Here is a 12,428-nt window from a genome sequence, read left to right as displayed (position 1 = left end):
CATAATGACATGTATTCCATATCAACTGCTGTTAGAAACAAAAACTAAAAACGTCACTATGGCGTCTGGTATGCCTCTGCCACATATCATTTTACTTTACATCTTGATGGTGTGAGGCGACATTTTCACATGACTGGTAAAAAATTGATATGACATGTTTGAAAGCTTGTGACACAATCTCAAATGTGTTGAGTGTTCGTACATTCCTTGAACCAGATTTTATTTGGATAACAAAATTGTTTCAGAGAGCAATAATTCCAGAATTTAAGCATTTTTCACTTACGCTTTGACCCTTGCCCTTTGACCCCATGGCCCATACCTTTCTTTGAATAATCACAAACTGGTGATATCCAATTTTCACAACAATACTTTGCTCCTATTTTCAAAATAAGGGGAGAAATATTGACATTTTATCATCACTTAACCCTTTGAGGACGAGTCCCAAATATACTTAGCAAGTGTCTATGGGAAATGCGGGTTGTAGCAAAATCAAGTCCATTCTCAATGGATTAACCATGGATTAACCATGGTCAAATCTTCTCTTATACCCTCATCTCACTAGACAGCGATTCCGCTACGATCATCAAAAATCGACAAAGCGCGGTGGATTGTGGCTTAATCGCTTTAAATCTTCTCCATCATATCTTGAGCGGTTCAGAAGCGCGGAATCGACACCATTGCCATGGTCGATGACCTCGCTACGGAAGTTTTGAACATGTCCAAAACTTCCGTAGCGAGGTCGCTGTGGTTTTAGAGCGTATCACAATTGCCTCACGAGCGCCACATTCGTAACTCTGATGGGGTAGCAACGCGTTTGGCGTAACTCAAGCTCATCAAAAGCAGCCCCCATCGCCCATGAAAATTACCACTTTTACTGTATTTTGTAACAGGAACCAACCATGAACGATAGAAAGTGATGCACAGACCAGGAAGGTGGACATGGAGAAAAACGTATAAAATTCATTTTTCCACGTATACTCGGTGTCATACCATTCCAAGTCAATGAAAGTAAATTAAGTTGTAATCTTTTCAAATATTTCTTCATAAAATTGTCTCATTGTAGGATACGTTTTGTAGTTTGCTTGTACGCGGGTTCTTTTTATACACATTTTACCCTTTCAATTGAATGGATGACATAACTAATAGTGCAATTTCACATCAGGTTCTAACTGGTGTGTTCTAGGATGCTAAGATGTAAGGGTAAAACTATATTCTGCATATCCATGTTAGTTTGACACTGACATTTGCCTGAAGAAATTCAACCATGAAACCCATTTACACCCCAATCGCTTGAGATTGTAGCATAAGCCCGATGTAAACGTATCACTGTCGCTCCGATCGTATCACTGTTGTAGCGAGGTCTTTATAAGCGTACAAATATATCGCAACACAGTCGGTTTGATCGCAGAAGCAGCGCGTCTCATTGGCCTGGAAATGTGGCAACAATGTGGCAGAGTCGTGTTATCTTGGCGCTATCTCCTACAGCGCAGGTTGAGCGTGTAGAAACTGTAGTGTAATCGCCTCGGAGGCCAAAAATGGAGACGGACGGCAATCGCGCCACGATTTGTTTAATTGTCGCCTGGTCGCCTTCTTGGTGAGATGGGGGCCTTACAGAATCATTGTGCAGTAATGCATGTGCACTGTATATACCTAGTTTGAGTATAGGTACAGTGTATGCACAGAGTCATTTCAAGATTTGGAGAAACTAGTGTAATTTCAGCATTAAACAACAGAATTTTAGTATTTTCACTTTTTAGCACCCTAACTTAAAGGGTGTGTACAGTTCTGGTCGAGGTGAAGATTTAGCTTTTAACGTTTTGCGAGATATTCAGAAACTACTCTACGAGATGTCAAAGAGCATGCAGTTCTAAGGGGTATCAAAAGTTTATTCGATGAAAATCGGTTTTGAAATGGCTGAGATATCAAAAAACAAGGTGAAACAAAGAAATCCTAATAAAGTTGTGGCATGTCGCCTTTTATTATTAGCACTTTTTTGGATATCTAAACCATTTGAAAACAAATTTTCATCAAATAAACGTTGAATTCTTCTTAAAATGACATGCTTTTTCATATTTCATAAGAGGCTTTTCATTATCTCACTTAGGTATGTTCAAAACATGAATCCCTACCTCAACCAGTACTGTACAGTCCCTTTTACCTTTGACCATAAAACTTTGAGGCCATGGCATGGCACAATGTATGCTGCTGCCTACAGAATTTGAAACTGAAGTTAGCCATCTAATTTTATGGGATGTGCAGTGTTGCATGTTGTTGCTCAAAATAACTCACTCTTCATGAACTTCACGACCTATGCTGCATACACAATCTGAAAGTGAAGTTGGCCATTTAATTTTGAGTGAATATGAGGGTATGAAAAATTTGACTGCTAACTTCAGTTTCAGATATGTGTAATCATGCAGCTGTGTGACCTTTGGAGAGTGAATTGCTTACAACAACGACATATACAGTGCACTCCCGTTATAATGAACATGGTTATAATGAAGTTCCGGTGACAACGAAGTAAAAACTCAGGCCACAAGGTTATCCACTCTTTGTATTTTTACTGTTTATTTGTTCGTTTATAATGAAATTTCGACTTTGTTGTAATGGAGTCCACTGTAATTAATGTTAATAAACGTATCAATACTTCCCAACGACTGATTTGGTTTAAATTCATGTCAGTGCTTGTAAATAAACTTTTGAGTATTTCCTGTGATTTTGATGCAATTTGGTTATTTGAAATTTGAGATATCTACATGAATATGAACATACATTTGCACCACTGCAACTTATCACCATCTTGTCCTTTTTCACTTCCCATCTTCTCTACTTCTCAATAGTTATCAGAATCATTAAATATATATCTTCCTATTCAATGTTCAAACTTGGGTTTGGTGGTTTGTGAAATTCCATCATTTTGTACTGGTTTACAACAAAATGGCTGTGCATACAGTAAGTAAGCATAATATTGTGGTTTTGAACATCCAAGTCTGTACACTCTCTCTTACATGACACTAAAGGCAGTTTCTGGATGCAGTTTGGGGACATGTTTGGAATGTGACAAGACTTGATTATCAGCAAGGATTTCTCCATCATATTCAACTTTGGGGTATGATCTATCAAATAAAATGAAATGCTCTTTCTGATGGTACAATGTACCAAATACAGTTAAACTCGCATAAGTCGATCTTCTCGGGACTGAGCAAAACACATCGATTTAGGTGATTTTCGACTTGTGTGTAAGTCGAAAAAAATCGACTTACAGTTTCACCACACGTACATACATGTATGTATAATGTACATGTATGTTGTCTACTTTGGAGCCGAGAGCTGGAGCAGTGTGCCGCAGCACGGGTCGCCCGGCAGGGCCGCGGCTAACTTTGCATGGACAGTGCATTAGTATTGGCACAGGTCCGATTACTTTACACCCTTGTTAAACCTTGGGGAAGTGAATATGAACGATATTTGAGCAGTGATTGATTCCAATTTACCATACCGTGGCTTGAAATGCGTGTAGAAGTGCAATTCTGATTTACCCGTGCCCGTAACTTTCCCCCTACTTTCCGCTTTGAAAACTCAGCAGCTTCATCCATTATACCACTCCACTGCACAGCGCTGCAAATGCCAAGCTACACTACAAGCTCAATACTGTAAGCTGTACATGTAAATGAACGCATGTGTACTGTACGAACGCTGTACATACGTAGCGCGACAGCTGACAGGGCTGTACCAGCGGACCTCAAAACACGAAGAGAGTTCAACGATCCCATGATATCGCTTTGAATTTTTATTTTAGATCATTTTTTTTTTGTCACCTCAAACTCATCTGACAAACAAAATAATGATTGAGTAATAAATAATGAATAATAAATGACAGTGATTTATTACACAATAAAATCTTATTCGACTTAGGCACAGTGAATTCAATGGTTTTTCCGTGAAAGTGTTCTTGGAATTTCATCGACTTAGGCGAGTATTCGACTTACAAAATTCGACTTGTGAGTGAATTAATACACGTAAGTCAATGGGGAAAAATCGGGACTTTTTAGAATCATCGACTTACGCGATTATTCGACATATGCGACGTCGACTTAGGTGAGTTTAACTGTATTACACAAATTTAACATGCTGTGATAGCTCTGGTATGCTACTTTAAAGAGGTAGCTGACAGTGTTTGAAGACCACATTGTTTGTCACAGAGTTTGACCACAGCGTTTGACATCAAGGAACGATGACATTTGTGATAAAAGCATCACACACTAACACTACCAAAATAAAGCGACAGAAAAATTCAACAAAAACAGACAGGGAGAAATCCAGGGGGAATTAACAGACTGGAACAATGAAGGAAGAGAGAGATTCTACAACAGTGCTCCATAATGTCACAAGTGACCACTGGTTGTGAAGGAAGTCTTGTACAATCAGTTCCTGACAGAAACTACTGTTAATAGATGAAAATGGGAAATCACTGATATGGCATTGAGCGTACAAGTACCTTATGCCTTCAGATTTGTGGATGTCTTACTATAATGTACCATAAGATCAACCAAGTTGGCTACTATCAAAGGCCCCTTCTGTGTCACACAGCAGTAATGCATGGAAAAACAAACTTCAATGAAGAAGATGACAGCGGGTGATTAGAGTTATTGGAACTGAACTTTATATGTTTTGATTTCCATTGGGTCCACCTCCAGTAGCGCTGATTTTGGCAATTCCTGTCCATCATACATCCCTGATAGTGAAGTGGAAACAATACCTCTTGTACTCAAAGAGCTGAACAGCGATGATGGATTAATCTGTAAAATAAGGGAAAGACATATTTTTAGGATTATTGCTAGTACAGGAAATATGTTCAGAGTAGGGTTACATTGTCTTTTTGTATGTCTTTTATTTCCAAAAGAGAAACTGGCGAAACAAAGACATGAAATGTAAATAGACTGTTGACAAGACCATCAAATGCCACTGATCATGGTTAGTGATTATCACATGTAGATGCAACTTCAGCAAACTTCTTCAGGATGATTTAGATTTGCTGTTTTGTCATCATGTCAACACTAACCAAAATGCAGTGTCTACAGGGTGAGATGTAGCAGACATGCATCTTTTATATTTGATCTGATGGCACAGCCATGCCAGAGTTATTTCAAGTCTACTGCATTGATGGCTGTTGCAGGAAAATACCTATGCCTTACTTCCAAAGTCTGTATACATAATGCTCAGGAAACCTCAGGAAAGATAATCCTGGGAAAAAAGCTGCAAAAATCATTAATAACATTTACGTTAAAGGGACGGTACAGTACTGGTTTAGGTAAGGGATTCATGTTTTGAACATTTCTAAGTGAGATAATGAGAAACCTTGTATGAAATTTGAAAGAGCATGTGATTTTAAAAAGGATTCAACGTTAATTTGATGAAAATTGGTTTTGAAATGGCTGAGATATCCAAAAAAGTGATAATAATAAAAGGCGACAGGCCACAACTTTATTAGGATCTCTTTGTTTCACCTTGTTTTTGGATATCTCAGCCATTTCAAAACTGATTTTCATCAAATAAACTTTTGATACCCGTTAGAATTGCATGCTCTTTGACATCTCATAGAGTGGTTTCTGAATATCTCACAAAACGTTAAAAGCTAAATCCTCACCTCGACCAGAACTGTACACACCCTTTAATATACAGTAACAGCAAAGCCCTTACCTTAACACAGTAAGAGAGACAAGAGACACAGGGGTATTGCACCCACACCATTTTCACAAGTTGTCACTTTTACTCAAGAAGAACATAGCAAACTCGGGGATGGAGGAGCTCAACGAGGGCATGTTGTCCATTTGTATATTCTATCATCTTAGTAATAAAACCTGCAAATTTTATAGATAAGTTTACTTTACAATGTAAACCCCCCCCCCAAAAAAAAAAAAAACAAAACAAAACAAAACAAAACAAACAAACCAAAAAACTGGCCCCCAACTGGACCTGGCCCCAAAGGGGTCATTCCCTGGATCTGCCATAAACAAATTTGTGTCATGAATGTACACTCTGATAGATATATGATGTAGCCCATGGTTGCTTAAAGGTGAGCATGTATACAGGTTGATCAGATTAGTGGAGAAGTTTCTATTTGGCATAGCTACGTTGCATGCATGTGAAATGAAAGAGCTCAGACACCCATTCTACAATGTTCTAGGAAGTGCCTGTATAATTGGCTGAGTGATGCAATACATGAACTGTATACTGTCCTTGAAGCTCAATGTGATTGGTAGTTATTTTTAGCTAGACAGGTAGTCAGGGTAGAGATCTGGAAGGCTCTTGAAGTCACATGTACAGGTATGTAGCCCCAGGTTGGAGAGAATTACAGAACATTCAAGAAGGGGTGAATAGACCTATATAAGCCACAGAAATTCTGAAGTAGGCAGAGTACCCAACACCTCTTCTCTGAGAGTTACGTCACTTCTGGCTCTGAAGCTACCTGTTTCAGTCAGTCCATTGTTACCTGCTAACCTGCTATATTTGTGGAGATAAGGCCTGGGAGGCATATTGCCTGAGAGACATACTGCCGGTGGAAAATTGATTCGCCTACATTGGTGACTGACACCATTCTCATGTCAGTGGATATTGCTATGTTGAAGCTGTGACGGGCTGGATTCCAAAGCTAGATATTACATGATGGATTATCATTCACGTATTGACTGGACGCGGTCGTCATAATATCTGGATCCTACCAGTGTGCAAATGATTTTAAGTTACCTTTTTTAGATGAACTGCCAACAGAGTGTTATTTTTCGCTGATCCACGAACATGGTTTATCCAGGTCACAACTTGGGTGGTTTGATAGTGTGGGGGAAAAAAATGAGTAAATATTGTGTCTGTGCTATGAATGAAAATGTTTGATTGTCTGGTAGACCATACGGATGTTGTGCATTATTGTGAAAAAGTGATGTTCAAATTGATGTTCAACCTCTCATAACTGAGTCTTCAATATTAGAAGCTTTTATAGTAGAACTGAATAATATTGGAAAGTTGCTGATTGCATGTGTATACATAACTTTTGATGAGTGTTGTGTATCAGGCAAGTTGAAGGAATGTGAAACTGTGATCAATGATATTGAAGAGTTAATAGAAATTGCTCAGGTGGATTATATATCTGTCAGTAGGGATTGGAATACAGATCACATCAGAAAAGCATATCAGACAAGGATTTTTTTTAGAGTTTTTAGGTAGATGTTCAATGTTTACACAGCTGCGTGCAGTCACCAGCCGTTCGAAACACCTCGTCAATTCTCTCTTCCGTTTCTCTTGTTCAGCGTGTACGCATTCTCTCTCTTTTCTCTCCCTCGCTCCCCCCTCTCTCTCTTTCATTTTCTCTCTCTCTTTCTTCCCTTTCCCTTTCTTCCTTTTTGTTTTTGTCCCATTCCGTTCAATTGTATCTCCCTCAGTTTAGTCATGTCATGTTGTTGTGTCTCTGTCATTTGTTCCATTTTGTCTAAATCGTTTTTGTGTAATGTATTTGTAATTGTATGTGAAGTAAGTATTTTTGGAAGAAATTCTTGAGTGGTCCACAATCTACAAGGACCGCTTTTTAGTGGACCTCTCAGTTTTCTTTTTTTTTTTCTCCTCAAAATATAACTTTGTATTTTTCCGTATGTATACATGATTTATCTCTATTAGTTTGTTGTATATCGTTTGTCCTTCGCACTCTGTACTGTATATATGCTTATGATGGTTTTTCTGATTTACCTTGTGTTATGTCTTGTTGGAAAACAAAATGAGAATTAAATACATGAATTAATTGTCCTTATGTTCTGATTCAATACATTCTTTGGAGTTTACTTTTTGTAATAAGAGCAATAATGTAAAGTCCTTCATAGATCATTTTTGTTTGTTGGATAATTTGATTGATGCTTGCACACGTAAGAAATTGTGGATGGTGTGAATAATAGGACTGACCATGTTGCAGTTCAATGTACAATGTGTATAAAGAAGACACAAGAAACTAGAAATGTCGCTATGGCGACTGATGCCTCCGCTATAATGCATGATTCTCCCAATAGGTGTATAGTACAATGTCTTCACAATGTGTGATGACAGTTTCACATAACTGGCAAAATCAAAACGACAGGTTTGTTAGAAATATCTTGAATATCTTGAAAAGAGTGTAATTACAGTATAAAATATTTTATTATTTTTTTTTTTGCATTTAAACCTGGCCTTGACCCTTAACCTTTGACCTTCTGGCAGGAAATTTCCAAGAGAGCATCTCCATTAGGTAATATATGTATATTAAGTCTTAAAAATAATGCAAGCATTGCATATACTAGTATATGAGGGAAATAGTAAAATTTTGATGAGTTGACCTTGACCTTTGACCACTGATATTGATCCATGACCCCTAAATTCCCTAGATAATCTCTGCCAGTCAGTACATGCGTATGTACCAAGTTCCATGAAGATACATTGAACCATTTGTGAGAAAAGTGAAATTGTAACATTTTCACCTAATCTTTGACCTTTGACCTTATGACATGAAACTCTCTCTGGAGAATCTTTATGCAGTAGTACATGTCTACACTAAGTTTCAAGAAAATACCTTCGGGCATTGCATGGATATGGGGGAAATAGCAACATTTTTAGCATTTGACCTTGACCTTTTGACCTTTGAACTCTTGCCAATGTCACTAAAATCTACTCAACTAATTGCCCCATCATACATCATCCTTGGACCAAGTTTAATGAAAGCTGCTTCATCCAGTTTTGAGTTATCACGTAAACAGATACATTTTAGGATTTGACCTTGATCTTTGACCTTTGACCTCTGTCTGATTTCACTCAAAAATTAATCAATTGTCCCACCATACATCATCCTTGGGCAAAGTTTGGTGAAATTTGCTTGATCCAGTCTTGAGTTATCGTGTAAACAGATACATTTTCATGATCTGACCTTGACCTTTGGCCGATTTCACCCAAAATCTAATCAAGTAATTGCCCCATCATACTTTATACTTGGACCAAGTTTGGTAAAATTCCAGCCAATATTACTCAAGTTATTGCGTAAACGAATGCGGACGTACGGACGGACGGACAACCCGAAAACATAATGCCTCCGGCACCACTTCGTGGCGGAGGCATAAAAATTATCTCAGAACAAGACCGGTAGAGTAAACTGGAATCTTGCATCATCTTGAGATATTGGAAGATATAGTCAAAAAGTGGAAGAGTATGTGAACAATATGAACATCCCCAGTATTGACAATCAGTGTAAGGATTTTTTTTTTTTTTTTATGTCAAAATGAATCATATACAAAAGAAATTCCATGTGCACATGATGATACTGTTAAAATTGTTTTATTAGCTTATCAGCTTCTGATGAGTCTCTAAAACATACACTTTATCTTTTGTGAGTTTTTGTAGTAAAGTAGTACCTGTTTGGAATGAATGGGTTAAAAGATATTTTACAGAAGCTCTCTTTTGGCATAAAATTAGGGCGGATAATGGATGCCCAGGTGAGGGCATTTTTGTTTGATATTCATTAAAAAACATGTTCACAGTACCACAAGGTGTGTAAAATGGTGATGAAGAAGGAAAATAAAAATAAATGTAATAAATGGCCAATGCTGCAGCCAGTAAGAAAGTCAATGCTTTCTGGAGTGAAGTCAAAAAGTTTCACAAAGGAACAAAGAATGTTTACTCTTAAAGGTTGATAGTGTCCAGGGAAAAGAAAATATTTTAAATATGTTTTCTAAAAAAATTAAAGTCTGTACAACAGTCTTAGTTATGAAGTTGATGCTACATGTATGAAAGAACTTGAGGGTCTCATTGACAGAAAGGTATTTTTAAAATGTAAAGCTAATGGATATGACCAGGTATCTCACACCATAGAAGATGAAGAAGTCATGAATGCCATTAAGGGACTGAAAAAAATCAATAATAACAGACACTCCAACCCCAAGCATCTCCTAATCTGGAAATTCTCCCACCTGAAACCCCTAGCAAACAGGAGACTCCAACTTGATGTGAGCGAAGCGCACATCACGAGCGCGAGGTTCCTTGCGGCCGTGGTCCAGGGCTGGGCCAGCTTAAGGGCTCTGGCAGTTCGCAACTGTTAGGGTTCTAGAGAGTAGATGCTCTCTCGTGCTATTTCAGGCTTATTTTTCAACATACAATGACACTAAGTAAGAAATCATTTCAAGCGGGAGACACGCAGCCAGGGCGGGAAAAATTATATCTCAAGCGGGAGAACAGGAGATTTTGCAAAAATGGGCTTTCGGCGGGAGATCTCCCGTCGAAAGTGGGAGAGATGGAGTCTCTGTAATAATAATAATGATAATAATATTAACAAAAAAATTAATAATGATAATAATAATTATGTTATGGTGCTTTATATGGGGGTTGCTAAGTGCCCTGGCGCTATTTATGCAAGAAAACTAGCATACACAATAACATAATGAAATCGATGGGGTTTCAGGAATTATGTCAGATTATATTATTAATGCAAAATATAATAAGCACTATACTTGCAATGTTGTTTGTTCATGGCAACAACAATGAAGGGATTATCAGATTACGCTGAAATTGATCATGCTCTATGAACACATTCTATCCATAAATTAGATAAACTTTCAGAGCAGTAGCATCATCTTTTGAAAAGTTATTAGAGTTGAAAGTGAAGAGTGTGTACAGGGTTTTTAAGAAATGAAAAGGGGACTTCCAAGACACACCTAATCACACCATTCTACCTCCCCCAAAAAAGAGTGTTCCAGAAAAACTGCTAAAAACACAATTTCTAATGCATTCTATGATTGCAATGTTTACATTAATGTAGAAGTATCGTTCTTTAGAAAATATGAAAAACTCATGATGGACTTGGACACTTTCATCTATTTGGAGTCCCCACACAAAATCAGTGAGTGCGAATTTTCGCTGGTTTTGTGATGCATGGTAACCTATGTGGTACACAGAACCAACTGACTTTTCAACCCCAAATCTAAAAACATGTGAATGGAAAGATTCCTACTATTCACATTATACATATCACACAAAATGTGACCCGCTACAACGAAAGGATCCGAAAGTCTGGAGAGGACAATTTTCTGAAAATGACATGACATTAATCCCTTACTCTTCCACTTTGAGTTCATATATAACACGACTCTTAAAAGTACTCGGTTGTGGAAATATCAATGATTTTACTAGCACATGTGGAGTGGTTTAGGAAAACTGCCTTCAAAGTTTTCCTTCCAACGCTATCATAATCAAGGGGAAGCAAGACAGTTTTAACCGCTTGACAATAGAAGGTACAATGTATGCTCCTAGCAACCTCCACGATGTTCACTCAAGCTTAGCGCCAGCAATCTATGCATGACCAATCAGTAACCAGGATGCCATGCACTGACCAATAAGATCACTCCCTCGTTGCTCTGGACAGAGTCTAGCTACTGCACTAAATCCAAATTTTCAGACACGTTTCTGTTCTGTTTAAAGTCGGAAAATCATGGCCCACAAAAATGCAGTTTTCTTGCCTTTCCTTTGAACATTTAGCTTTGAAATTTTGGCAAATGATAGATGATACATTACTGTAAAAGTGGATATTTTCGACTTATTTTTCATGCTCGGCCAGTTGAGAAGAGTTTCGCGTGTTTTCAATTCTGCAGAATCAAGACATCAACTACTGCAACGTATGGCAAGCAAAATATTTGCTTTTATTTTCACGCTAGTTTCTGGTTGAGCGAAATGCACGAAAACTTCAACATTGCGAAAATTTCCGCTTTTACAGTAGACTATAAAATTATGCCACAAACAGAAATCAGATGGTTTACACCAATTCTGATGATCTCACTTCAAACTCGATTTTCTCGGGTCAGCTGTAAGAGACTTTAGGATCCTTTTGTCATAGCCAGTCACAAATTCAGCTACGGAAAATAACAGTAATCAACTCACTCTCCCTTCATTGGTAGAGCATTGTATCCCTGCTGTAAGGAAGCCGCAGTGGAAGCCTCTCCGGTGAAGAATAAGCAATGCCTCCCTCTTTGGTTTCATGAGGCTTGCATCCTGAGATACTCTTGTTCTGAGGGCATTAAAAAAAAGAATGATAGAAAAATTTGTCAATATTCATTGCCCTTATGTATATGGAACAAAGATTTTTCTCATCCTTTTCATACTTGGTCAACATGGACATAGACCTAAATGGCATTTTATCGGTCTTTCTTCATGCTAAATTACATGTCACATGAACACAAGACAGAAACTAAGCTTACAACCTACAGTTGACAGCATGTGGTGGAGCCTCTCATCTGCCCACTGGTTATATGGTATGTCACATCGACTCAATCAAAGATAATCTGTATGTTTGGGTGAATAAAGGATGCATGCTCCTCTAAAACAGTTATACTGCACACCATTATACATACACCCTCCATTAGCAGGTTCATTTCTAC

At 37.9% G+C, this 12,428-nt stretch overlaps 1 protein-coding gene across 2 annotated transcripts in view; it reads right to left on the bottom strand.

The window, feature by feature from the left end:
• Positions 1-4,114: 4,114 nt before the first annotated feature.
• LOC140238356 (alpha-mannosidase 2x-like) overlaps positions 4,115-12,428 on the bottom strand; it is a 158,656-nt gene continuing 150,342 nt past the window's right edge. For both annotated transcript variants that reach the window (XM_072318289.1, XM_072318290.1), the window contains exons 22-23: positions 11,932-12,058; positions 4,115-4,796 (exon numbers count right to left, since the gene is read on the bottom strand). In XM_072318289.1, coding sequence (XP_072174390.1) covers positions 4,644-4,796; positions 11,932-12,058 — 280 coding nt within the window. In that variant the 3' untranslated portion in view covers positions 4,115-4,643. The remainder of the gene's footprint in view (positions 4,797-11,931; positions 12,059-12,428) is intronic.

Source organism: Diadema setosum, chromosome 14 (genome assembly GCF_964275005.1).
Source record: "Diadema setosum chromosome 14, eeDiaSeto1, whole genome shotgun sequence".
NCBI lineage: Eukaryota > Metazoa > Echinodermata > Echinoidea > Diadematoida > Diadematidae > Diadema > Diadema setosum.
This window is presented reverse-complemented; position numbering and strand designations above follow the sequence as displayed.